At 55.0% G+C, this 27,377-nt stretch overlaps 1 protein-coding gene across 1 annotated transcript in view; it reads left to right on the top strand.

The window, feature by feature from the left end:
* Positions 1–107: 107 nt before the first annotated feature.
* The window catches only part of LOC140427126 (neuropeptide Y receptor type 2-like), a 44,332-nt gene continuing 17,062 nt past the window's right edge, over positions 108–27,377 (top strand). Inside the window, exon 1 of the mRNA XM_072512664.1 lies at positions 108–447. Within this exon, the coding sequence (XP_072368765.1) occupies positions 419–447 (29 nt within the window). The 5' untranslated portion in view covers positions 108–418. The remainder of the gene's footprint in view (positions 448–27,377) is intronic.

Genomic DNA, 27,377 nt, shown 5'->3' with positions numbered 1-27,377 from the left:
TCTCCCTCTAAAAGCTTAGACGAAGCAATTTAATCCCAAGACGACCCATAAACAGCCTGTGAGACGGGATGGAGTCTGTACAGAAAGTATCAGACTGGGTTCTTTCCGAAACTCATTAAAAAGCTTCTTTCTGAAGAGAAAAAGACAGAGCAGACGCAGAGATTTCTGCATCTGTGCGAGAGGATTGCAATTGTGGTGGCGAGTGGGTCTGCAGGAGTCAGCGTCCAGTCTCTCCTTCTGTCTCCAGGGTTTAAAGAGCTCGGTCCAGCCCAGGAACAGGAGCAGATCCTACCCAACCCCGGCTGCGAGGCAGTTCCCCCCCGCCCCCCCCCCCAACACCTCGCAAGCCAGTGTCAGCTCTCCCCCCCCCAAAAAAAACCCTCTCAAAGTGCAGGAACGGGGAAATGAGCCTCCAGTGATGTCCACCTGGCCAGAGATGGGGAATTGGTAAGAATTTGTTCCCATTTAAACTTGTGAATTGATTCCAGAAACAAGTGGGCGATTACATGTGGAGAGATAGTGTTAACATTGTGCTGACCGGAGAGGTGGAAGTGCCTGAGTGTGAGCCGGCGTTTAGTGTGTGTGTGGAATTGTGAATGGAGATTTGGGCACTGTTTTATTGGCAGTTTTTAAACCACGAGGGGGATATTGGGTCCCCTCTCCCCCCGCATCTTCCTGCCAGTATTTACAATCCCAAATCAGTTGGGATGGGTGACAGTCTGTGGCCAGCCTGGCGGTTAAAATGAAGCGGACCCTGAGGTTAATAATTGATGAAAGTAGCTCCTTTGGAATGTGTAGAGCCTGCTAGCTATTCCCCTATGATTCCTTCGTTTGTCCAAATCTACTCCCCTTTTTAAAACAAAAGTGCAGAATTAGCTGCCAAGGTGAAGCCACTGCAGTTGAGAGGAGTTCCTGGCAGGGGTCGACCCCCCCCCCCCCCCCCCCCCCTGTGTCCAGGGTCACTCAGGGAGACTGACTCCCCTCACTGGTGAGTTACTCTGCAACCTCAGTCACCATGTGCAGGTCTCTGTAGGGGAGAGAGAGGGATACCCTTGGTGGGTGGGGGTGGGGGGTGGGGGGGGGGGGTGGGGGTGGGGTCAGCAATTGACCGTCTAGCCCCCTCAAACCTGAACCATTCTTCAGTTCGATCCTAGCCGCGCTGTCTCTTCATTCCAAATCCACCAGCCTTGGCTCTTCTGCAACCCAACCCAAATCTCTCAACCTCAGGTTTGATATATTGACCTGCCCAGCCTCAGTGGGGAGGGAGAAGTTCAGAATCCCATTACCAGTTGGTAATCCATTGCTGCCTCACAGCTCCAGTGTCCCAGGTTCGATTCCGGCCTCGGGTGACTGTGTGGGGTTTGCACTTTCTCCCCGTGTCTGCATGGGTTTCCTCCGGGTGCTCCGGTTTCCTCCCACAGTCCAAAGATGTGCAGGTTAGGTGGATTGGCTTTGATCAATGCCCGGGGTTATGGGGACTGGGCGTGGGCTTGGGTACAGTGCTCTTTTGGAGGGTCAATGCGTCATATGGCCTCTTCGGCAGTCTGTGGATGTATGAAGAAATATTTTCTGACTTTGCTCCTCAGGGATTTGGCTCCAATTTTAAGGTTTCCCCTGCCATAGTGATCGATTCCTCCACCGAGCATTAAAGGCTGGAGAATAATGATAGCTTAATTGTGTAATTTAACAAATGACATAATATCTGCTCTTTTTCCAGTTCTCTGTTAATTGTTCCATGTACAACCACGCATCATGCTTAATCTTTCTCTGTAACCTGCTTGGAGCTTAAAGGTTCTCTTTAAAGAATCTCCCTTCTCTGTTTCTCTCTTTAAAATTTGTGCCTTCCTGGCACCTGTTCTTGACCATCATGAGTGTTTCTCCACCTCAGTTCATTGATCATTGTCACCTCGCACCTTCCCTCTTCCCCCCTCGCTGCCCATCAACTCTCATTTGTTCCATTATCTCTTCGACAACACCACTTTCATTGTTGATCCACTTGCCTTCTCCCATTTGCCTTTGCGCCAATTCTGAGCCAGGCACCTCTTTGAGTTGAAAGATGTTGGTTTCAAACCCCACTCCAGGTATTTCTGCGGTGGAGACCAGAATTCTGGATTAACACCCAGCGGGACCTTTGCATCTGTTGGGTGTCGGTTGCCAACCCTGTTTATTGTGTGGATCATGGGAGCCCATTAAAACTTTGTCCTATTTAGGACTAGCGGTCCCTATTGGCAGGAGAAAGGATGGTCTTGGCCATGTGGCGGTTGAAATGGGTGTCACCAGCCCTAATTGCCCTTGAGCTGAGTGGTTTCCTTGGCCATTTCAGAGTCAACCATATGCAGTGGGTCTGGAGTCACATGTAGATCAGACCAGGTACAGATGGCAGACTTCCTTCCCTAAAGGACAGTGAGAGTTTACTTAACCAGGAGCCAATACAGGTCAGACAGACAGGATGATAAGTGGACGGAACTTGCTGTGAGTTATATTATCGGCAATAGAAGTGTCATGACTTTGATTTGGAGGGTGTAAGTTGGCATGTAAAATGGGAAGAGTGTCAGAAAAAGCAGTAATCATCTTTCATTCTCACTCCACAGTATAAATATTTCCCACTTTCTCTGTCTGTTAGCTTTGATAAAGAGTCATCCGACTCGAAACGTTAGCTCTTTTCTCTCCCTACAGATGCTGCCAGACCTGCTGAGATTTTCCAGCATTTTCTCTTTCGTTACCGTTAACAAGGGCCTGGATGGCAATTTTGAAGGGTTTTCAGATCAATTGCTGACAGGTTTAAATGTTTCAATTCAACATTTCTTCCTGTTTGATTCCTGGTAATACATTTGCTGATGATTCAAATTCAAATCCATCTAATCCCCAAACAAACAATTCTCTGAAATCGCAATCCCCAGATAGTGAATTTATTCCACAAATAACAGTTCGTCAGTCAGATTGACCAATGGCAGTGGATACTAACGTCCTTCGTGTTATTGAATTTTTACTGATTGCAATTGATGTATATCGCCATGAACTGACAGTCACAATCAATCTGTTTTCAAAACTCCCTGACTTTACTGAAACTGAGTGACTGGCTGACACTGGCTGGCGTCTGCGATGCTGACCGATTGGTGCTGGCTGGTGTCTGCGATGCTGATCGATTGGTGCTGGTTGGTATCTGCGATGCTGATCGATTGGTGCTGGCTGGTATCTGCGATGCTGACCGATTGGTGCTGGCTGGTGTCTGCGATGCTGACCGATTGGTGCTGGCTGGTGTCTGCGATGCTGATCGATTGGTGCTGGTTGGTATCTGCGATGCTGATCGATTGGTGCTGGCTGGTATCTGCGATGCTGACCGAGTGCTGGCTGGTGTCTGCAATGCTGACCGATTGGTGCCGGCTGGTGTCTGTGGTGCTGACCGATTGGTGCTGGCTGGTATCTGCGATGCTGACCGAGTGCCGGCTGGTGTCTTTGATGCTGACCGATTGGTGTCGACTGGTGTCTGCGGTGCTGACCGATTGGTGCTGGCTGGTGTCTGCGATGCTGATCGATTGGTGCTGGTTGGTATCTGCGATGCTGACCGATTGGTGCTGGTTGGTATCTGTGATGCTGACCGATTGGTGCTGGTTGGTATCTGCGATGCTGACCGATTGGCGCCGGCTGGTGTCTGCGATGCTGATCGATTGGTGCTGGCTGGTATCTGCGGTGCTGACCGATTGGTGCTGGCTGGTATCTGCGATGCTGATCGATTGGTGCTGGCTGGTATCTGCGATGCTGACCGATTGGCGCCGGCTGGTGTCTGCGATGCTGATCGATTGGTGCTGGCTGGTGTCTGCGATGCTGACCGATTGGTGCTGGCTGGTGTCTGCGATGCTGATCGATTGGTGCTGGTTGGTATCTGCGATGCTGACCGATTGGTGCCGGCTGGTGTCTGCGATGCTGATCGATTGGTGCTGGCTGGTATCTGCGATGCTGACCGATTGGCGCCGGCTGGTGTCTGCGATGCTGATCGATTGGTGCTGGTTGGTATCTGCGATGCTGACCGATTGGCGCCGGCTGGTGTCTGCGATGCTGATCGATTGGTGCTGGCTGGTATCTGTGATGCTGACCGATTGGTGCTGGTTGGTATCGGCGATGCTGATCGATTGGTGCTGGCTGGTATCTGCGATGCTGACCGATTGGTGCTGGCTGGTATCTGCGATGCTGACCGATTTGTGCCGGCTGGTGTCTTTGATGCTGACCGATTGGTGCCGGCTGGTATCTGCGATGCTGACCGATTGGTGCCGGCTGGTATCTGCGGTGCTGACCGATTGGTGCCGGCTGGTGTCTGCGATGCTGACCGATTGGTGCTGGCTGGTGTCTGCGATGCTGACCGATTGGTGCCGGCTGGTGTCTGCGATGCTGACCGATTGTTGTCGGCTGGTATCTGCGATGCTGACCGATTGGTGCAGGCTGGTGTCTGCGATGTTGACCGATTGCTGCTGGCTGGTGTCTGCGGTGCTGACCGATTGGTGCTGGTTGGTGTCTGCGGTGCTGACCGATTGGTGCTGGTTGGTATCTGCGATGCTGACCGATTGGTGCTGCCTGGTGTCTGCGGTGCTGACCGATTGGTGCCGGCTGGTGTCTGCGATGCTGACCGATTGGTGCTGGCTGGTGTCTGCGGTGCTGACCGATTGGTGCCGGCTGGTGTCTGCGATGTTGACCGATTGCTGCTGGTTGGTATCTGCGATGCTGACCGATTGGTGCTGGTTGGTATCTGCGATGCTGACCGATTGGTGCTGGCTGGTATCTGCGATGCTGATCGATTGGTGTGGGCTGGTATCTGCGATGCTGATCGATTGGTGCTGGCTGGTGTCTGCGATGCTGACCGATTGGTGCTGGCTGGTGTCTGCGATGCTGACCGAATGGTGCTGGCTAGTGTCTGCGATGCTGACCGATTGGTGCTGGCTGGTATCTGCGATGCTGATCGATTGGTGTGGGCTGGTATCTGCGATGCTGATCGATTGGTGCTGGCTGGTGTCTGCGATGCTGACCGAATGGTGCTGGCTAGTGTCTGCGCTGCTGACCGATTGGTGCTGGCTGGCATCTGTGATGCTGACCGATTGGTGCTGCCTGGCATCTGCGATGCTGACCGATTGGCGCTGGCTGGCATCTGCGATGCTGACCGATTGGTGCTGGCTGGCATCTGCGATGCTGACCGATTGGCGCTGGCTGGTGTCGGCGATGCTGACCGATTGGTGCTGGCTGGTATCTGCGGTGCTGACCGATTGGTGCCGGCTGGTGTCTGTGATGCAGACCGATTGGTGCCGGCTGGTGTCTGCGATGCTGACCGATTGGTGCTGGCTGGCATCTGCGATATTGACTGATTGGTGCCGGCTGGCATCTGCGATGCTGATCGATTGGTGCCGGCTGGCATCTGCGATGCTGATCGATTGGTGCCGGCTGGTGTCTGCGGTGCTGACCGATTGGTGCTGGCTGGCATCTGCGATATTGACTGATTGGTGCCGGCTGGCATCTGCGATGCTGATCGATTGGTGCCGGCTGGTGTCTGCGATGCTGATTGATTGGTGCCGGCTGGTGTCTGCGATGCTGATCGATTGGTGCCGGTTGGTGTCTGCGATGCTGACCGATTGGTGCCGGCTGGTGTCTGCGATGCTGACCGATTGGTGCCGGCTGGTGTCCACGATGCTGACCGATTGGTGCCGGTTGGTGTCTGCGATGCTGACCGATTGGTGCCGGCTGGTGTCCACGATGCTGACCGATTGGTGCCGGTTGGTGTCTGCGATGCTGACCGATTGGTGCCGGCTGGTGTCTGCGATGCTGACCGATTGGTGCCGGCTGGTGTCCACGATGCTGACCGATTGGTGCCGGTTGGTGTCTGCGATGCTGACCGATTGGTGCCGGCTGGTGTCTGCGATGCTGACCGATTGGTGCTGGCTGGCATCTGCGATATTGACTGATTGGTGCCGGCTGGTATCTGCGATGCTGATCGATTGGTGCTGGCTGGTTTCTGCGATGTTGACTGATTGGTGCTGGCTGGTATCTGCGGTGCTGACCGATTGGTGCTGGCTGGCGACTGCGATGTTGACTGATTGGTGCTGGCTGGTATCTGCGGTGCTGACCGATTGGTGCTGGCTGGTATCTGCGATGCTGACCGATTGGTGCTGGCTGGTATCTGCGGTGCTGACCGATTGCTGCCGGCTGGTATCTGCGATGCTGATCGATTGGTGCTGGCTGGCGACTGCGATGTTGACTGATTGGTGCTGGCTGGTATCTGCGGTGCTGACCGATTGGTGCTGGCTGGTATCTGCGATGCTGACCGATTGGTGCTGGCTGGTATCTGCGGTGCTGACCGATTGGTGCTGGCTGGTGTCTGCGATGCTGACCGATTGGTGCTGGCTGGTGTCTGGATGCTGACCGATTGGTGCTGGCTGGTGTCTGCAATGCTGACCGATTGGTGCTGGCTCTTGTCTGCGATACTGATCGATTGGTGCTGGCTGGTGTCTGGATGCTGTCCGATTGGTGCTGGCTGGTATCTGCGATGCTGACCGATTGGTGCCGGCTGGTGTCTGCGGTGCTGACCGATTCATGCCAGCTGGTTTCTGCGATGCTGACCGATTGGTGCTGGCTGGTTTCTGCGGTGCTGACCGATTAGTGCTGGCTCTTGTCTGCGATGCTGACCGATTGGTGCCGGCTGGTATCTGCGATGCTGACCGATTGGTGCCGGCTGGTATCTGCGATGCTGACCGATTGGTGCCGGCTGGTGTCTGCGATGCTGACCGATTGGTGCTGGCTGGTTTCTGCGATGCTGACCGATTGGTGCTGGCTGGTGTCTGGATGCTGTCCGATTGGTGCTGGCTGGTGTCTGCGATGCTGACCGATTGGTGCTGGCTGGTGTCTGGATGCTGTCCGATTGGTGCTGCCTGGTGTCTGCGATGCTGACCGATTGGTGCTGGCTGGTGTCTTCGGTGCTGACCGATTGGTGCTGGCTGGTGTCTTCGGTGCTGACCGATTAGTGCTGGCTGGTGTCTGCGCTGCTGACCGATTGGTGCCGGCTGGTGTCTTCGGTGCTGACCGATTGGTGCCGGCTGGTGTCTGCGATGCTGATCGATTGGTGCTGGCTGGTATCTGCGGTGCTGACCGATTGGTGCCGGCTGGTGTCTGCGATGCTGACCGATTGGTGCCGGCTGGTATCTGCGATGCTGACCGATTGGTGCCGGCTGGTGTCTGCGATGCTGACCGATTGGTGCTGGCTGGTGTCTGCGATGCTGACCGATTGGTGCCGGCTGGTGTCTGCGATGCTGACCGATTGGTGCCGGCTGGTATCTGCGATGCTGACCGATTGGTGCAGGCTGGTGTCTGCGATGCTGACCGATTGGTGCTGGCTGGTATCGGCGATGCTGACCGATTGGTGCTGCCTGGTGTCTGCGGTGCTGACCGATTGGTGCCGGCTGGTGTCTGCGATGCTGACCGATTGGTGCTGGCTGGTGTCTGCGATGCTGACCGTTTGGTGCCGGCTGGTGTCGGCGATGCTGACCGATTGCTGCTGGCTGGTGTCTGCGGTGCTGACCGATTGGTGCCGGCTGGTGTCTGCGATGTTGACCGATTGGTGCTGGCTGGTGTCTGCGGTGCTGACCGATTGGTGCTGGCTGGTATCTGCGATGCTGACCGATTGGTGCCGGCTGGATTCTGCGATGCTGACCGATTGGTGCCGGCTAGTGTCTGCGATGCTGACCGATTGGTGCTGGCTGGTGTCTGCGATGCTGACCGATTGGTGCTGGCTGGTATCTGCGATGCTGACCGATTGGTGCTGGCTGGTGTCTGCGATGCTGACCGATTGGTGCTGGCTGGTATCTGCGATGCTGACCGATTGGTGCTGGCTGGTGTCTGCGATGCTGACCGAGTGCCGGCTGGTGTCTTTGATGCTGACCGATTGGTGCTGGCTGGTGTCTGCGGTGCTGACCGATTGGTGCTGGCTGGTGTCTGCGGTGTTGACCGATTGGTGCTGGCTGGTGTCTGCGATGCTGACCGATTGGTGCTGGCTGGTATCTGCGATGCTGACCGAGTGCCGGCTGGTGTCTTTAATGCTGACCGATTGGTGTCGACTGGTGTCTGCGGTGCTGACCGATTGGTGCTGCCTGGTGCCTGCGGTGCTGACCGGTTGGTGCTGGCTGGTATCTGCGATGCTGACCGATTGGTGCCGGCTGGTATCTGCGATGCTGACCGATTGGTGCCGGCTAGTGTCTGCGATGCTGACCGATTGGTGCTGGCTGGTGTCTGCGATGCTGACCGATTGGTGCCGGCTGGTATCTGCGATGCTGACCGATTGGTGCAGGCTGGTGTCTGCGATGCTGACCGATTGGTGCTGGCTGGTATCGGCGATGCTGACCGATTGGTGCTGCCTGGTGTCTGCGATGCTGACCGATTGGTGCTGGCTGGTGTCTGCGATGCTGACCGTTTGGTGCCGGCTGGTGTCGGCGATGCTGACCGGTTGCTGCTGGCTGGTGTCTGCGGTGCTGACCGATTGGTGCCGGCTGGTGTCTGCGATGTTGACCGATTGGTGCTGGCTGGTGTCTGCGGTGCTGACCGATTGGTGCTGGTTGGTATCTGCGATGCTGACCGATTGGTGCTGGTTGGTATCTGCGATGCTGACCGATTGGTGCTGGCTGGTATCTGCGATGCTGATCGATTGGTGTGGGCTGGTGTCTGCGATGCTGACCGAATGGTGCTGGCAGGTGTCTGCGATGCTGACCGAATGGTGCTGGCTAGTGTCTGCGATGCTGATCGATTGGTGCTGGCTGGCATCTGCGATGCTGACCGATTGGTGCTGGCTGGCATCTGCGATGCTGACCGATTGGCGCTGGCTGGTATCTGCGGTGCTGACCGATTGGTGCCAGCTGGTGTCTGCGATGCTGATCGATCGGTGCCGGTTGGTGTCTGCGATGCTGACCGATTGGTGCCGGCTGGTGTCTGCGATGCTGACCGATTGGTGCCGGCTGGTGTCTGCGATGCTGACCGATTGGTGCCGGCTGGTGTGTGTGATGTTGACCGATTGGTGCTGGCTGGTATCTGCGATGCTGACCGATTGGTGCCGGCTGGTATCGGCGATGCTGACCGATTGGTGCCGGCTGGTGTCTGCGGTGCTGACCGATTGGTGCCGGCTGGTGTCTGCGATGCTGACCGATTGGCGCCGTCTGGTATCGACGATGCTGACCGATTGGTGCCGGCTGGTGTGTGTGATGTTGACCGATTGGTGCTGGCTGGTATCTGCGATGCTGACCGATTGGTGCTGGCTGGTATCTGCGATGCTGACCGATTGGTGCCGGCTGGTGTCTGCGATGCTGACCGATTGGTGCCGGCTGGTGTGTGTGATGTTGACCGATTGGTGCTGCCTGGCATCTGCGATGTTGACCGATTGGTGCCGGCTGGTATCTGCAGTGCTGACCGATTGGTGCCGGCTGGTATCTGCGATGCATAACAACATAAGAACTAGGAGCAGGAGTAGGCCATCTGGCCCCTCGAGCCTGCTCCATCATTCAATGAGATCATGGCTGATCTTTTGTGGACTCAGCTCCACTTTCCGGCTCGAAAACCATAACCCTTAATCCCTTTATTCTTCAAAAAACGATCTATCTTTATCTTAAACACATTTAATGAAGGAGCCTCTACTGCTTCACTGGGCAAGGAATTCCATAGATTCACAACCCTTTGGGTGAAGAAGTTCCTCCTAAACTCTGTCCTAAATCTACTTCCCCTTATTTTGAGGCTATGCCCCCTAGTTCTGCTTTCACCCGCCAGTGGAAACAAACTGCCCGCATCTATCGTATCTATTCCCTTCATAATCTTATATGTTTCTATAAGATCCCCCCTCATCCTTCTAAATTCCAACGAGTACAGTCCCAGTCTACTCAACCTCTCCTTGTAATCCAACCCCTTCAGCTGTGGTATTAATGCAGATAGATTTGTGCTGGCTGGTGTCTGCGACGCTGATCGATTGGCGCTGGCTTGTGTCTACGATGTTGACCGATTGGTGCCGGCTGGTGTCTGCGGTGCTGACCGATTGGTGCCGGCTGGTGTCTGCGGTGCTGACCGATTGGTGCTGGCTGGTGTCTACGATGTTGACCGATTGGTGCCGGCTGGTGTCTGCGGTGCTGACCGATTGGTGCTAGCTGGTGTCTGCGGTGCTGACCGATTGGTGCTGGCTGGTTTCTGTGATGCTGACCGATTGGTGCTGGCTGGTTTCTGCGGTGCTGACCGATTCATGCCAGCTGGTTTCTGCGATGCTGACCGATTGGTGCTGGCTGGTGTCTGTGATGCTGACCGATTGGTGCTGGTTGGTATCTGTGATGCTGACCGATTGGTGCTGGCTGGTATCTGCGATGCTGACCGATTGGTGCTGGCTGGTGTCTGCGATGCTGACCGATTGGTGCTGGCTGGTATCTGCGATGCTGACCGATTGGTGCTGGCTGGTGTCTGCGATGCTGACCGAGTGCCGGCTGGTGTCTTTGATGCTGACCGATTGGTGCTGGCTGGTGTCTGCGGTGCTGACCGATTGGTGCTGGCTGGTGTCTGCGGTGTTGACCGATTGGTGCTGGCTGGTGTCTGCGATGCTGACCGATTGGTGCTGGCTGGTATCTGCGATGCTGACCGAGTGCCGGCTGGTGTCTTTAATGCTGACCGATTGGTGTCGACTGGTGTCTGCGGTGCTGACCGATTGGTGCTGCCTGGTGCCTGCGGTGCTGACCGGTTGGTGCTGGTTGGTATCTGCGATGCTGATCGATTGGTGCTGGCTGGTATCTGCGGTGCTGACCGATTGGTGCCGGCTGGTGTCTGCGATGCTGACCGATTGGTGCCGGCTGGTGTCTGCGATGCTGACCGATTGGTGCCGGCTGGTGTCTGCGATGCTGACCGGTTGGTGCTGGTTGGTATCTGCGATGCTGATCGATTGGTGCTGGCTGGTATCTGCGATGCTGACCGATTGGTGCCGGCTGGTGTCTGCGATGCTGATCGATTGGTGCTGGCTGGTATCTGCGGTGCTGATCGATTGGTGCTGGCTGGTATCTGCGGTGCTGACCGATTGGTGCCGGCTGGTGTCTGCGATGCTGACCGATTGGTGCCGGCTGGTGTCTGCGATGCTGACCGATTGGTGCCGGCTGGTGTCTTTGATGCTGATCGATTGGTGCTGGCTGGTAGCTGCGGTGCTGACCGATTGGTGCCGGCTGGTATCTGCGATGCTGACCGATTGGTGCCGGCTGGTGTCTTTGATGCTGATCGATTGGTGCCGGCTGGTGTCTGCGATGCTGATCGATTGGTGCTGGCTGGTATCTGCGGTGATGACCGATTGGTGCCGGCTGGTGTCTGCGATGCTGACCGATTGGTGCCGGCTGGTATCTGCGATGCTGACCGATTGGTGCCGGCTGGTGTCTGCGATGCTGACCGATTGGTGCTGGCTGGTGTCTGCGATGCTGACCGATTGGTGCCGGCTGGTGTCTGCGATGCTGACCGATTGGTGCAGGCTGGTGTCTGCGATGCTGACCGATTGGTGCTGGCTGGTATCGGCGATGCTGACCGATTGGTGCTGCCTGGTGTCTGCGGTGCTGACCGATTGGTGCCGGCTGGTGTCTGCGATGCTGACCGATTGGTGCTGGCTGGTGTCTGCGATGCTGACCGTTTGGTGCCGGCTGGTGTCGGCGATGCTGACCGATTGCTGCTGGCTGGTGTCTGCGGTGCTGACCGATTGGTGCTGGCTGGTGTCTGCGGTGCTGACCGATTGGTGCTGGCTGGTATCTGCGATGCTGACCGATTGGTGCCGGCTGGTATCTGCGATGCTGACCGATTGGTGCCGGCTGGTGTCTGCGATGCTGACCGATTGGTGCTGGCTGGTGTCTGCGATGCTGACCGATTGGTGCCGGCTGGTATCTGCGATGCTGACCGATTGGTGCAGGCTGGTGTCTGTGATGCTGACCGATTGGTGCTGGCTGGTATCGGCGATGCTGACCGATTGGTGCTGCCTGGTGTCTGCGATGCTGACCGATTGGTGCTGGCTGGTGTCTGCGATGCTGACCGTTTGGTGCCGGCTGGTGTCGGCGATGCTGACCGATTGCTGCTGGCTGGTGTCTGCGGTGCTGACCGATTGGTGCCGGCTGGTGTCTGCGATGTTGACCGATTGGTGCTGGCTGGTGTCTGCGGTGCTGACCGATTGGTGCTGGTTGGTATCTGCGATGCTGACCGATTGGTGCTGGTTGGTATCTGCGATGCTGACCGATTGGTGCTGGCTGGTATCTGCAATGCTGATCGATTGGTGTGGGCTGGTGTCTGCGATGCTGACCGAATGGTGCTGGCAGGTGTCTGCGATGCTGACCGAATGGTGCTGGCTTGTGTCTGCGATGCTGACCGATTGGTGCTGGCAGGTATCTGCGATGCTGACCGAATGGTGCTGGCTAGTGTCTGCGATGCTGATCGATTGGTGCTGGCTGGCATCTGCGATGCTGACCGATTGGTGCTGGCTGGCATCTGCGATGCTGACCGATTGGCGCTGGCTGGTATCTGCGGTGCTGACCGATTGGTGCCAGCTGGTGTCTGCGATGCTGATTGATCGGTGCCGGTTGGTGTCTGCGATGCTGACCGATTGGTGCCGGCTGGTGTCTGCGATGCTGACCGATTGGTGCCATCTGGTGTCTGCGATGCTGACCGATTGGTGCCGGCTGGTGTGTGTGATGTTGACCGATTGGTGCTGGCTGGTATCTGCGATGCTGACCGATTGGTGCCGGCTGGTATCGGCGATGCTGACCGATTGGTGCCGGCTGGTGTCTGCGGTGCTGACCGATTGGTGCCGGCTGGTGTCTGCGATGCTGACCGATTGGCGCCGTCTGGTATCGACGATGCTGACCGATTGGTGCCGGCTGGTGTGTGTGATGTTGACCGATTGGTGCTGGCTGGTATCTGCGATGCTGACCGATTGGTGCTGGCTGGTATCTGCGATGCTGACCGATTGGTGCCGGCTGGTGTCTGCGATGCTGACCGATTGGTGCCGGCTGGTGTGTGTGATGTTGACCGATTGGTGCTGCCTGGCATCTGCGATGTTGACCGATTGGTGCCGGCTGGTATCTGCAGTGCTGACCGATTGGTGCCGGCTGGTATCTGCGATGCATAACAACATAAGAACTAGGAGCAGGAGTCGGCCATCTGGCCCCTCGAGCCTGCTCCATCATTCAATGAGATCATGGCTGATCTTTTGTGGACTCAGCTCCACTTTCCGGCCCGAAAACCATAACCCTTAATCCCTTTATTCTTCAAAAAACGATCTATCTTTATCTTAAACACATTTAATGAAGGAGCCTCTACTGCTTCACTGGGCAAGGAATTCCATAGATTCACAACCCTTTGGGTGAAGAAGTTCCTCCTAAACTCTGTCCTAAATCTACTTCCCCTTATTTTGAGGCTATGCCCCCTAGTTCTGCTTTCACCCGCCAGTGGAAACAAACTGCCCGCATCTATCGTATCTATTCCCTTCATAATCTTATATGTTTCTATAAGATCCCCCCTCATCCTTCTAAATTCCAACGAGTACAGTCCCAGTCTACTCAACCTCTCCTTGTAATCCAACCCCTTCAGCTGTGGTATTAATGCAGATAGATTTGTGCTGGCTGGTGTCTGCGACGCTGATCGATTGGCGCTGGCTTGTGTCTACGATGTTGACCGATTGGTGCCGGCTGGTGTCTGCGGTGCTGACCGATTGGTGCTGGCTGGTGTCTACGATGTTGACCGATTGGTGCCGGCTGGTGTCTGCGGTGCTGACCGATTGGTGCTGGCTGGTGTCTGCGGTGCTGACCGATTGGTGCTGGCTGGTTTCTGTGATGCTGACCGATTGGTGCTGGCTGGTTTCTGCGGTGCTGACCGATTCATGCCAGCTGGTTTCTGCGATGCTGACCGATTGGTGCTGGCTGGTTTCTGCGGTGCTGACAATTGGTGCTGGCTCTTGTCTGCAATGCTGACCGATTGGTGCCGGCTGGTATCTGCGATGCTGACCGATTGGTGCTGGCTGGTGTCTGCGATGCTGACCGATTGGTGCTGGCTGGTATCTGCGATGCTGACCGAGTGCCGGCTGGTGTCTTTGATGCTGACCGATTGGCGCTGGCTTGTGTCTACGATGTTGACCGATTGGTGCCGGCTGGTGTCTGCGGTGCTGACCGATTGGTGCTGGCTGGTGTCTACGATGTTGACCGATTGGTGCCGGCTGGTGTCTGCGGTGCTGACCGATTGGTGCTGGCTGGTGTCTGCGGTGCTGACCGATTGGTGCTGGCTGGTTTCTGCGGTGCTGACCGATTCATGCCAGCTGGTTTCTGCGATGCTGACCGATTGGTGCTGGCTGGTTTCTGCGGTGCTGACCGATTGGTGCTGGCTCTTGTCTGCAATGCTGACCGATTGGTGCCGGCTGGTATCTGCGATGCTGACCGATTGGTGCTGGCTGGTGTCTGCGATGCTGACCGATTGGTGCTGGCTGGTATCTGCGATGCTGACCGAGTGCCGGCTGGTGTCTTTGATGCTGACCGATTGGTGCTGGCTGGTGTCTGCGGTGCTGACCGATTGGTGCTGGCTGGTGTCTGCGGTGTTGACCGATTGGTGCTGGCTGGTGTCTGCGATGCTGACCGATTGGTGCTGGCTGGTATCTGCGATGCTGACCGAGTGCCGGCTGGTGTCTTTGATGCTGACCGATTGGTGTCGACTGGTGTCTGCGGTGCTGACCGATTGGTGCTGCCTGGTGCCTGCGGTGCTGACCGGTTGGTGCTGGTTGGTATCTGCGATGCTGATCGATTGGTGCTGGCTGGTATCTGCGGTGCTGACCGATTGGTGCCGGCTGGTGTCTGCGATGCTGACCGATTGGTGCCGGCTGGTGTCTGCGATGCTGATCGATTGGTGCTGGCTGGTATCTGCGGTGCTGATCGATTGGTGCTGGCCGGTATCTGCGGTGCTGACCGATTGGTGCCGGCTGGTGTCTGCGATGCTGACCGATTGGTGCCGGCTGGTGTCTGCGATGCTGACCGATTGGTGCCGGCTGGTGTCTTTGATGCTGATCGATTGGTGCTGGCTGGTAGCTGCGGTGCTGACCGATTGGTGCCGGCTGGTATCTGCGATGCTGACCGATTGGTGCCGGCTGGTGTCTTTGATGCTGATCGTTTGGTGCTGGCTGGTATCTGCGATGCTGACCGATTGGTGCCGGCTGGTATCTGCGATGCTGACCGATTGGTGCCGGCTGGTATCTGCGATGCTGACCGATTGGTGCCGGCTGGTGTCTGCGATGCTGACCGATTGGTGCTGGCTGGTGTCTGCGATGCTGACCGATTGGTGCCGGCTGGTGTCTGCGATGCTGACCGATTGGTGCCGGCTGGTATCTGCGATGCTGACCGATTGGTGCAGGCTGGTGTCTGCGATGCTGACCGATTGGTGCTGGCTGGTATCGGCGATGCTGACCGATTGGTGCTGCCTGGTGTCTGCGGTGCTGACCGATTGGTGCCGGCTGGTGTCTGCGATGCTGACCGATTGGTGCTGGCTGGTGTCTGCGATGCTGACCGTTTGGTGCCGGCTGGTGTCGGCGATGCTGACCGATTGCTGCTGGCTGGTGTCTGCGGTGCTGACCGATTGGTGCCGGCTGGTGTCTGCGATGTTGACCGATTGGTGCTGGCTGGTGTCTGCGGTGCTGACCGATTGGTGCTGGTTGGTATCTGCGATGCTGACCGATTGGTGCTGGTTGGTATCTGCGATGCTGACCGATTGGTGCCGGCTGGTATCTGCGGTGCTGACCGATTGGTGCTGGCTGGTATCTGCGATGCTGACCGATTGGTGCCGGCTGGTATCTGCGATGCTGACCGATTGGTGCCGGCTGGTGTCTGCGATGCTGACCGATTGGTGCTGCCTGGTGTCTGCGATGCTGACCGATTGGTGCTGGCTGGTGTCTGCGATGCTGACCGTTTGGTGCCGGCTGGTGTCGGCGATGCTGACCGATTGCTGCTGGCTGGTGTCTGCGGTGCTGACCGATTGGTGCCGGCTGATGTCTGCGATGTTGACCGATTGGTGCTGGCTGGTGTCTGCGGTGCTGACCGATTGGTGCCGGTTGGTATCTGCGATGCTGACCGATTGGTGCTGGCTGGTATCTGCGATGCTGACCGATTGGTGCTGGCTGGTATCTGCGATGCTGATCGATTGGTGTGGGCTGGTATCTCCGATGCTGATCGATTGGTGCTGGCAGGTATCTGCGGTGCTGACCGATTGGTGCCAGCTGGTGTCTGCGATGCTGATCGATCGGTGCCGGTTGGTGTCTGCGATGCTGACCGATTGGTGCCGGCTGGTGTCTGCGATGCTGACCGATTGGTGCCGGCTGGTGTGTGTGATGTTGACCGATTGGTGCCGGCTGGTATCTGCGATGCTGACCGATTGGTGCCGGCTGGTATCGGCGATGCTGACCGATTGGTGCCGGCTGGTGTCTGCGGTGCTGACCGATTGGTGCCGGCTGGTGTCTGCGATGCTGACCGATTGGCGCCGGCTGGTATCGACGATGCTGACCGATTGGTGCCGGCTGGTGTGTGTGATGTTGACCGATTGGTGCTGGCTGGTATCTGCGATGCTGACCGATTGGTGCTGGCTGGTATCTGCGATGCTGACCGATTGGTGCCGGCTGGTGTCTGCGATGCTGACCGATTGGTGCTGGCTGGTGTGTGTGATGTTGACCGATTGGTGCTGCCTGGCATCTGCGACGTTGACCGATTGGTGCCGGCTGGTATCTGCAGTGCTGACCGATTGGTGCCGGCTGGTGTGTGTGATGTTGACCGATTGGTGCTGGCTGGTATCTGCGATGCTGACCGATTGGTGCCGGCTGGTGTCTGCGATGCTGACCGATTGGTGCCGGCTGGTGTCGGCGATGCTGACCGATTGGTGCCGGCTGGTATCTGCGATGCTGACCGATTGGTGCCGGCTGGTGTCTGCGATGCTGACCGATTGGTGCTGGCTGGTATCTGCGATGCTGACCGATTGGTGCCGGCTGGTATCTGCGATGCTGACCGATTGGTGCCGGCTGGTGTCTGCGATGCTGACCGATTGGTGCTGGCTGGTGTGTGTGATGTTGACCGATTGGTGCTGCCTGTCATCTGCGATGTTGACCGATTGGTGCTGGCTGGTATCTGCGATGCTGACCGATTGGTGCCGGCTGGCGACTGCGATGTTGACTGATTGGTGCTGGCTGGTGTCTGCGATGCTGACCGATTGGTGCCGGCTGGCGACTGCGATGTTGACTGATTGGTGCTGGCTGGTGTCTGCAATGCTGACCGATTGGTGCCGGCTGGTATCTGCGATGCTGACCGATTTGTGCCGGCTGGTGTCTGCGATGTGCTGACCGATTGGTGCCGGCTGGTATCTGCGATGCTGACCGATTGGTGCTGGCTGGTATCGGCGATGCTGACCGATTGGTGCTGGCTGGTGTCGGCGATGCTGACCGATTGCTGCTGGCTGGTATCTGCGGTGCTGACCGATTGGTGCCGGCTGGTGTCGGCGATGCTGACCGATTGCTGCTGGCTGGTATCTGCGATGCTGACCGATTGGTGCTGGCTGGTATCGGCGATGCTGACCGATTGGTGCTGCCTGGTATCTGCGATGCTGACCGATTGGTGCTGGCTGGTATCTGCGATGCTGACCGATTGGTGCTGGCTGGTGTCGGCGATGCTGACCGATTGGTGCTGGCTGGTATCTGCAATGCTGACCGATTGGTGCCGGCTGGTGTCGGCGATGCTGACCGATTGGTGCTGGCTGGTATCTGCGATGCTGACCGATTGGTGCTGGCTGGTATCTGCGATGCTGACCGATTGGTGCCGGCTGGTGTCGGCGATGCTGACCGATTGGTGCTGGCTGGTATCTGCGGTGCTGACCGATTGGTGCCGGCTGGTGTCGGCGATGCTGACCGATTGGTGCTGGCTGGTGTCTGCGATGCTGACCGATTGGTGCCGGCTGGTACCTGCGATGCATAAGAACATAAGAACTAGGAGCAGGAGTAGGCCATCTGGCCCCTCGAGCCTGCTCCACCATTCAATGAGATCATGGCTGATGTTTTGTGGAATCAGCTCCACTTTCCGGCCCGAAAACCATAACCCTTAATCCCTTTATTCTTCAAAAAACGATCTATCTTTATCTGAAACACATTTAATGAAGGAGCCTCTACTGCTTCACTGGGCAAGGAATTCCATAGATTCAAAACCCTTTGGGTGAAGAAGTTCCTCCTAAACCCTGTCCTAAATCTACTTCCCCTTATTTTGAGGCTATGCCCCCTAGTTCTGCTTTCACCCGCCAGTGGAAACAAACTGCCCGCATCTATCGTATCTATTCCCTTCATAATCTTATATGTTTCTATAAGATCCCCCCTCATCCTTCTAAATTCCAACGAGTACAGTCCCAGTCTACTCAACCTCTCCTTGTAATCCAACCCCTTCAGCTCTGGGATTAATGCTGATCGATTGGTGCCGGCTGGTGTCTGCGGTGCTGACCGATTGGTGCCGGCTGGTTTCTGCGATGCTGATCGATTGGTGCCGGCTGGTGTCTGCGACGCTGATCGATTGGCGCTGGCTTGTGTCTACGATGTTGACCGATTGGTGCCGGCTGGTTTCTGCGGTGCTGACCGATTGGTGCCGGCTGGTGTCTGCGATGCTGACCGATTGGTGCCGGCTGGTGTCTGCGATGCTGACCGATTGGTGCCGGCTGGTGTCTGCGATGCTGACCGATTGGTGCCGGCTGGTGTCTGCGGTGCTGACCGATTGGTGCCGGCTGGTTTCTGCGATGCTGATCGATTGGTGCCGGCTGGTGTCTGCGACGCTGATCGATTGGCGCTGGCTTGTGTCTACGATGCTGACCGATTGGTGCCGGCTGGTTTCTGCGGTGCTGACCGATTGGTGCCGGCTGGTGTCTGCGATGCTGACCGATTGGCGCCGGCTGGTGTCTGCGGTGCTGACCGATTGGTGCTGGCTGATTTCTGCGGTGCTGACCGATTGGCGCCGGCTGGTGTCTGCGGTGCTGACCGATTGGTGCTGGCTGGTTTCTGCGATGCTGACCGATTGGTGCCGGCTGGTGTCTGCGGTGCTGACCGATTGGTGCTGGCTGGTGTCTGCGGTGCTGACCGATTGGTGCTGGCTGGTGTCTGCGGTGCTGACCGATTGGTGCCGGCTGGTGTCTGCGATGCTGACCGATTGGCGCCGGCTGGTGTCTGCGGTGCTGACCGATTGGTGCTGGCTGGTTTCTGCGGTGCTGACCGATTCATGCCAGCTGGTTTCTGCGATGCTGACCGATTGGTGCTGGCTGGTTTCTGCGGTGCTGACCGATTGGTGCCGGCTGGTGTCTGCGATGCTGACCGATTGGTGCTGGCTGGTTTCTGCGATGCTGACCGATTCATGCCAGCTGATTTCTGCGATGCTGACCGATTGGTGCTGGCTGGTTTCTGCGGTGCTGACCGATTGGTGCTGGCTCTTGTCTGCGGTGCTGACCGATTGGTGCTGGCTGGTATCTGCAATGCTGACCGATTGGTGCTGGCTGGTTTCTGCGGTGCTGACCGATTGGTGCTGGCTGGTATCTGCGGTGCTGACCGATTGGTGCTGGCTGGTGTCTGCAATGCTGACCGATTGGTGCCGGCTGGTTTCTGCGATGCTGATCGATTGGTGCCGGCTGGTGTCTGCGATGCTGACCGATTGGTGCCGGCTGGTGTCTGCGGTGCTGACCGATTGGTGCCGGCTAGTGTCTGCGATGCTGACCGATTGGTGCTGGCTGGTGTCTGCAATGCTGACCGATTGGTGCTGGCTGGTATCTGCGATGCTGACCGATTGGTGCTGCCTGGCATCTGCGATGCTAACCGATTGGTGCCGGCTGGTGTCTGCGATGCTGACCGATTGGTGCCGGCTAGTGTCTGCGATGCTGACCGATTGGTGCTGCCTGGCATCTGCGATGCTAACCGATTGGTGCTGGCTGGTGTCTGCGGTGCTGACCGATTGGTGCCGGCTAGTGTCTGCGATGCTGACCGATTGGTGCTGCCTGGCATCTGCGATGCTGACCGATTGGTGCTGGCTGGTGTCTGCGATGCTGACCGATTGGTGCTGGCTAGTGTCTGCGATGCTGACCGATTGGTGCTGCCTGGCATCTGCGATGCTGACCGATTGGTGCTGGCTGGTATCTGCGGTGCTGACCGATTGGTGCTGGCTGGTGTCTGTGATGCTGACCGATTGGTGCTGGCTGGTATCTGCGATGTTGACTGATTGGTGCTGGCTAGTGTCTGCGATGCTGACCGATTGGTGCTGGCTGGTATCTGCGATGCTGACCGATTGGTGCTGGCTGGTGTCTGTGATGCTGACCGATTGGTGCCGGCTGGTATCTGCGATGTTGACTGATTGGTGCTGGCTGGTGTCTGTGATGCTGACCGATTGGTGCCGGCTGGTATCTGCGATGTTGACTGATTGGTGCTGGCTGGTGTCTGTGATGCTGACCGATTGGTGCCGGCTGGTATCTGCGATGTTGACTGATTGGTGCTGGCTGGTGTCTGTGATGCTGACCGATTGGTGCCGGCTGGTATCTGCGATGTTGACTGATTGGTGCCGGCTGGTGTCTGCGATACTGATCGATTGGTGCTGGCTGGTGTCTGTGATGCTGACCGATTGGTGCCGGCTGGTATCTGCGATGTTGACTGATTGGTGCTGGCTGGTGTCTGTGATGCTGACCGATTGGTGCTGGCTGGTATCTGCGATGCTGACCGATTGGTGCTGGCTGGTATCTGCGATGTTGACTGATTGGTGCTGGCTGGTATCTGCGAGGCTGACCGATTGGTGCTGGCTGGTATCTGCGATGTTGACTGATTGGTGCTGCCTGGCATCTGCGATGCTGACCGATTGGTGCTGGCTGGTATCTGCGATGCTGACCGATTGGTGCTGGCTGGTGTCTGCGATGCTGACCGATTGGTGCCGGCTGGTATCTGCGATGTTGACTGATTGGTGCTGGCTGGTATCTGCGATGCTGACCGATTGGTGCTGGTTGGTATCTGCGATGCTGACCGATTGGTGCTGGCTGGTATCTGCGATGCTGTCCGTTTGGTGCTGGGTGGTATCTGCGATGTTGACTGATTGGTGCTGGCTGGTATCTGCGATGTTGACTGATTGGTGCTGGCTGGTATCTGCGATGCTGACCGATTGGTGCTGGGTGGTATCTGCGGTGCTGATAGATTGGTGCTGGCTGGTATCTGCGATGCTGACCGATTGGTGCTGGCTGGTATCTTCGATGCTGACCGATTGGTGCTGGCTGGCATCTGCGATGTTGACCAATTGGTGCTGGCTGGTATCTGCGGTGCTGACCGATTGGTGCTGGCTGGTATCTGCGATGCTGACCAATTGGTGCTGGCTGTTGTCTGCGATGCTGACCAATTGGTGCTGGCTGGTGTCTGCGGTGCTGACGGATTGGTGCTGGCTGGTAACTGCAATGCTGACCTATTGGTGCTGGCTGGTATCTGCGATGCTGACCAATTGGTGCTGGCTGTTGTCTGCGATGCTGACCAATTGGTGCTGGCTGGTATCTGCGGTGCTGACCGATTGGTGCCGGCTGGTATCTGCGATGCTGACCGATTGGTGCCGGCTGGTATCTGCGATGCTGACCGATTGGTGCTGGCTGGTATCTGCGATGCTGATCGTTTGGTGCTGGCTGGTTTCTGCGGTGCTGACCGATTGGTGCCGGCTGGTATCTGCGATGCTGACCGATTGGTGCCGGCTGGTATCTGCAATGCTGATCGGTTGGTGCTGGCTGGTATCTGCAATGCTGACCGATTGGTGCCGGCTGGTATCTGCGATGCTGACCGATTGGTGCCGGCTGGTATCTGCAATGCTGATCGTTTGGTGCTGGCTGGCATCTGCAGCACTGGCTGTTTGGTGCGGGAAGCCATCTGCTGCACTGACTGATCATGCGGCGACTGGTGTTGTCTTGGGCTGGTTGACTGGTCTTTCCAAGAGCTCTGCTTAGCTGAAAGTAATCAATTTTTCACTACTTCCATTCATTTCCAGCTCGGTGCACTTAAAAAACCAATAGGAAAGCTGGTTGATTGAATGGATTTTGACACTCTCACAAAGTGGGGGCAATTCCAGGTGTGGGCTTTGTGGATTCTGTGCCAAATGCATTAGAATGGGCTGATCTGTTAACAAATAGCCTAGATATTACTGTTAAAGCATTGAGGCTTATGGCATTTGACATTATTTGTTTGTATGTGGTATACCACCTTTCTCCGAGGACTCATTAAATGTGTGCGCTCAGCAGTATTTGGGTAATGTTGTCTAAGACGCGCTGCCCCACAGCCAGCCTTGCGAAGACAGCATCTCCCTATTTGTCTTGTGGCTGAAACACATTGAATGGAGTGAAGTTACTGAATTTGAACTATAGATAGAGACTCAACCCACCACAGAAAGTTAGGGCTGGATGTTTCAAAATAAACACTGTTTTAAAGGAGTGACCAATGTTAATTAGGTTCAAACAATCTCGCTGGCAATGGAAATGAACTATTACAAATATCATTCCTTCAGGTAGTAATTGTTTGGAGATTTTAAAAATAGCAAATGCTTTTGCATTTTCATTCTGTTGCTTTTCACTCTCTGTTCATCCATTTTTTTCCTTCTCTTTCTGTACCTGATTTGTCATTGGATACACCCATTCTAACAGCTTTTATGCTGTTTAATTTTCAATCATTTCTCTTGTTACGAGACCCTAGGCTGGTGTGCGATCAATTCCAGCCACACTCGCCCTGAAGTCACAACACCAGTGAATTAAGCAATAATTCTGAGAAAGGTACCCCAAGTCTTTGGTCCTGGGTGAGCCAATAATTGCAGTCACCAGGTTTGTAAATGTGAACACAGTTACTGTTTGTTGACAACCAGAATTATAATGAAGTATGCAGCAAATACAACTGGCTAACTATCATCTAATTCCTAATTCCCCACTTTAACTTGCCCCCCAACCTCTAAACATGGGCACAAGATAGACAAACACAGAGGGGAAAGGGGGTTAAAAAAACATAAGTACAAAGAACAATACAGCACAGGAACAGGCCCTTCGGCCCTCCAAGCCTGTACCGACCATGGTACCTGCCTAAACTAGAACCGTATGCACTTACGGAGTCCGTATCCTTCCATTCCCTCCCTGTTCATATATTTGTCTAGATGCCCCTTAAATGCCGCTATCGTACCTGCTGCCACCACCTCCCCAGGCAGCACGTTCCATATATTTACCACCCTCTGTGTAAAAAAAAAAGCCTTGCACATCAGTTCTAAACTTTTCCCCACGCACTTTAAATCTATGCCCCCTACTATTTGACTCTCCTACCCTGGGAAAGAGCATCTGACTATCCACTCTGTCCATGCCACTCATAATCTTGTAGACCTCTATCAGGTCGCCTCTCAACCTCCATCGTTCCAGTGAGAACAGATCGAGTTTATCTAACCTCTCTTCATGGCTAATGCCCTCCATACCAGGCAACATCCTAGTAAACCGCTCCTGTATCCCCCCTTGCCTCCCTCAGTATTCTGGGGTAGATCCTGGAGACTTATCTACTTTAATGCTTTTTAAGATGCCCAACACCACCTCTTTATTAATATCAACATGACTCAGAATATCTACGCACTGTACCCTATACTCCTCATCCGCCAAGTCCTTCTCTTTGTTGAATACTGATGCAAAGTATTCATTTAGTATCTCTCCATTTCCTCTGGTTCCATACATAGATTCCATCCAATATCCTTGAATGGACCAATCCTTTCTCTGGCTGCCCTCTTGCGCTTTACATATGTATCAAATGCCTTAGGATTTTCCTTAATCCTGTTTGCCAATGACATTTCATGACCCCTTTTAGCCTTCCTAATTCCTACCTTAAGTAAAAGAATCTTTGTTGCAGATGGGAGTTTCTAGCACATTACTCCTCTTCAGACTTTGCTTGCAGTTCAAGATTTTACTCTGGATTCCTTCAGGTCTCTGTAGTTTCAGGAATACAGCACGCACAGGCTTTCTGGAGAGAGAGAGAGCTGGTTCTTGTCTTTGTTTGCAGCCTGCAGTGATTTCCCTGTCGTTTCATTAATTCAGGTTCTCTGCAGTTTCAGGAATATAGCACTCACAGCCTTTCTGGAGAGGAAGCGAAAGCAGGTCCTTGTATGGGTGGCAAGGTAGCACAGTGGGTAGCACTGTTGCTTCACAGCGCCAGGGACCCAGATTCGATTTTCGGCTTGTGTCACTGTCTGTGCGGAGTCTGCACATTCTCCCTGTGTCTGCGTAGGTTTTCCTCCGGGCGCTCTGGTTTCCTCCCACAAGTCCCGAAAGACGTGCTTGCTAGGTGAATTGCACAGTGGTTAGCACTGTTGCTTCACAGCGCCAGGGTCCCAGATTCGATTCCCGGCTTGGATCACGGTCTGTGCGGAGTCTGTATGTTCTCCCCGTGTCTGTGTAGGTTTCCTCCGGGTGCTCCAGTTTCCCCCCACCAGTCCCAAAAGACGTGCTGTTAGGTGAATTGGACATTCTGAATTCTCCCTCAGTGTACCCGAACAGGTGCCGGAATGTGGCGACTAGGGGCTTTTCACAGGAACTTCATTGCAGTGTTAATGTAAGCCTACTTGTGACAATAATAAAGATGATTATTATTATTCTGTATCTAGGACTCAACTGCTCCCTCGGATCTCTCAGAACCATCCCCCTGGGAGAGGATCCAATCACCACCTGTTACCGGGCAGAGTACGGCCTTTTGCCCAATTCTTTGGCCACCAGCCAATCAATCAAACCGAGTCCCACCCCATCTCAACGGTGCTGAAAAGTCTGAAGCTCCTGTTCAAACTAGAAGTGTTCTCCCCTGTACCTTCTGAATTCCTCAACTCTCTGCTGCTTGACTAAAAGACACATGTCCATTAATCACCCATGGATCAAAAATGATAACAGCAAAATAAAAGAAAGGGGGAATAGGGAATAAACAGGAAGGACCCTTACACTATCTGATTCATTCAGGAGATGCACAGTTCTGTCTAACCTTTCCTCATTCCTGGTTTTCCCTCACTGCTCTGTTATCAACACTCGCATCTAAACATCGAAAGAGACCATGGGCTGGATTCTCCGATCCCCGACGCCAAAATCGTGTTGGGTGACGGGGCGGAGAATCCCCGATGACTTTGAAATGGGGGCAGCGCCTCTTTCACGATGCTCCTCCCCTTGTAAAGCCGCCGCGCGCCACATCCACGACCTCCGTATGTCGGCTGAGGCCCGCCCCGCGATTCTCCGTCCCCGACCGGCCAAGTTCCCGACGGCGCGGGTTGCGTGTCGTCTCACCCATCGGGAATTCAGCGTGGCGGCTGCAGACTCAGTCCAGCAGCGTCACAGTCGGGGGAGGGAGTCTTTCCTCATTCCTGGTTTTCCCACCCCGGTCAGGGGCGCGCGAGCTGGCTGAAGAGGGGGGACTATTTTGCAGGCTGGGTCCGCGCGCGGCATCCGTCATATTGCACGGCGTGGCCGCTGCAGGCCGCCGCCGTGCGCGGCCACGGACCCGGCAATTCTCCGGGGCGTTTCGGCAGCTAGGGCCGGGTGCTCTACGCTGCCGTCCTGCTAGCCCCTGGGAATCAGTGGCCGGTTTGCGCCAGTTTTCCAGCCGTAAAACGCCACCGTTTTCTCAGTGGCGTGGAGACAAAGTCTCTAAATCGGAGAATCCAGCCACGTTTATCCCATCACGTCAGCGCTGCTCGAAAAAAGAAATTCGCCCCTGATTTTAATCCCACTTTCCAGCACCCGGTCCGAGCCTTGCACATTCCAGCACTTCAGATGCAGATCCAGGGACCATTTTAAATGAGTTGAGAGTTTCAACCTCAACCAGCAACTTAGGCAGTGAACTCCAGACACCCTGCTGATGAAAGGGTTTTACACCTTGTCCCTTCTAATCTTTCTACCGACCACCTTAAATCATACATTCAGCAGCTTGCCACGGAATAATATCCAAATGAGCCGCTCAGTTCATGCCTAAAGCAAATTCTGTGATAATATATTGTTGAAACTAGCAGCAGGAATTAAATTCCAGATAATATAAAATGAATGCCCTAGAAACGCAATGTGTGAGTCAGTTATGGCAAATTGCACTTAAATCACCCTTTGACGGGATCGCATTGATCTACTCCAGATATATGTTTGGTCTGGTTTGAGGCATTTGGTCTGAGAAGTTATTTAGTATAAAATACTCCCATATATCAAATAGAAAACTCCCATACAGTATCTAGAAACTTGAGCATTATGAACCAGTTCTATCATAGTTAGACAGGGGCTGATTTTGTATTTTGACGCAACATTTTTGCCTTGTTTCCCTGATTTCCCCCCCAACCTCATCCTGAAAATTTTCAATTGATTCTCCCTCTGGCCTCAACAACCTTTCTGAGGGGGCTTCCAGATTTCAATTACCCTTTGTGTGATCAAGTTTATTTTGACCTCATCCCTGATAGCTCAGCTTCAATCTAGTATTATATCATATCCTATATCAAACGTAGGTGGTGCAGTGGTTAGCACCGAGGCCCCAGGTTCAATCCTGGCCCTGTCCGTGTGGAGTTTGCACATTCTCCCCGTGTCTGTGCGTGGGTTTCACCCCCATAACCCAAAGGTGTGCAGGGTAGGTGGATTGGCCACGCTACAATTGCCCCTTAATTGGAGAAGAAAATTGGATACTCTAAATTGTTTTATTTTTTAAAATTCTATATCAAATGTTTTAATCACCTCGGTTAGATCGTCCTTTAATTGCTTCTATTCAAGGAAATATAAATAATATTTTATTAATATGAGGTAAGACAAACTGGGCTTGTTCCTACTGGAGTTTAGAAGAATGAGAGGGGTGACTCGATTGAAGCATGTAAAATCCCGCATGGTCTGGACGAGGTGTACGTTGAAAGGGTTTTTCCAGAACTAAGGTTATAAAATTAGGGGTTCCCCTTTTAGGACAGCGATGAGGAGAATTGTTTCCTGAAGGTTGCGCAACTTTAAGACTCTCTGCCTCCCTAAGTGGTGGAGGCGGGGTCGCTGAACATTTTTCAGGTAGATTTTTGTTCGGCAAGGTATTTAAAGGTTAGTTGGTGTGGGGGGGGGGGGGGGGGGGTGCGGGGTGGGGGGGGGGGGGGGGGGAAGAGAAGGGAATGTGAAATTTGCAACACCAGACAGATCAGCCATCTTATTGAATGATAGAACAGGCTTGAGGGGTTGAATGGCCTGTTTCTGCTCCTAGTTTGCATGTTGGTATGTAAACCTTAGTCTATGCAACCGAGCTTCAACCTGCCCCCTAGTGGATGGCACAGTGGTTGGCACTGCTGCCCCACAGAGCCAGGGACCCAGGTTCAATT

Source organism: Scyliorhinus torazame, chromosome 7 (assembly GCF_047496885.1).
Source record: "Scyliorhinus torazame isolate Kashiwa2021f chromosome 7, sScyTor2.1, whole genome shotgun sequence".
Classification (NCBI taxonomy): domain Eukaryota; kingdom Metazoa; phylum Chordata; class Chondrichthyes; order Carcharhiniformes; family Scyliorhinidae; genus Scyliorhinus; species Scyliorhinus torazame.
Note: the sequence above shows the minus strand (reverse complement) of the source record. Positions and strands in the feature narration are given on the sequence as shown.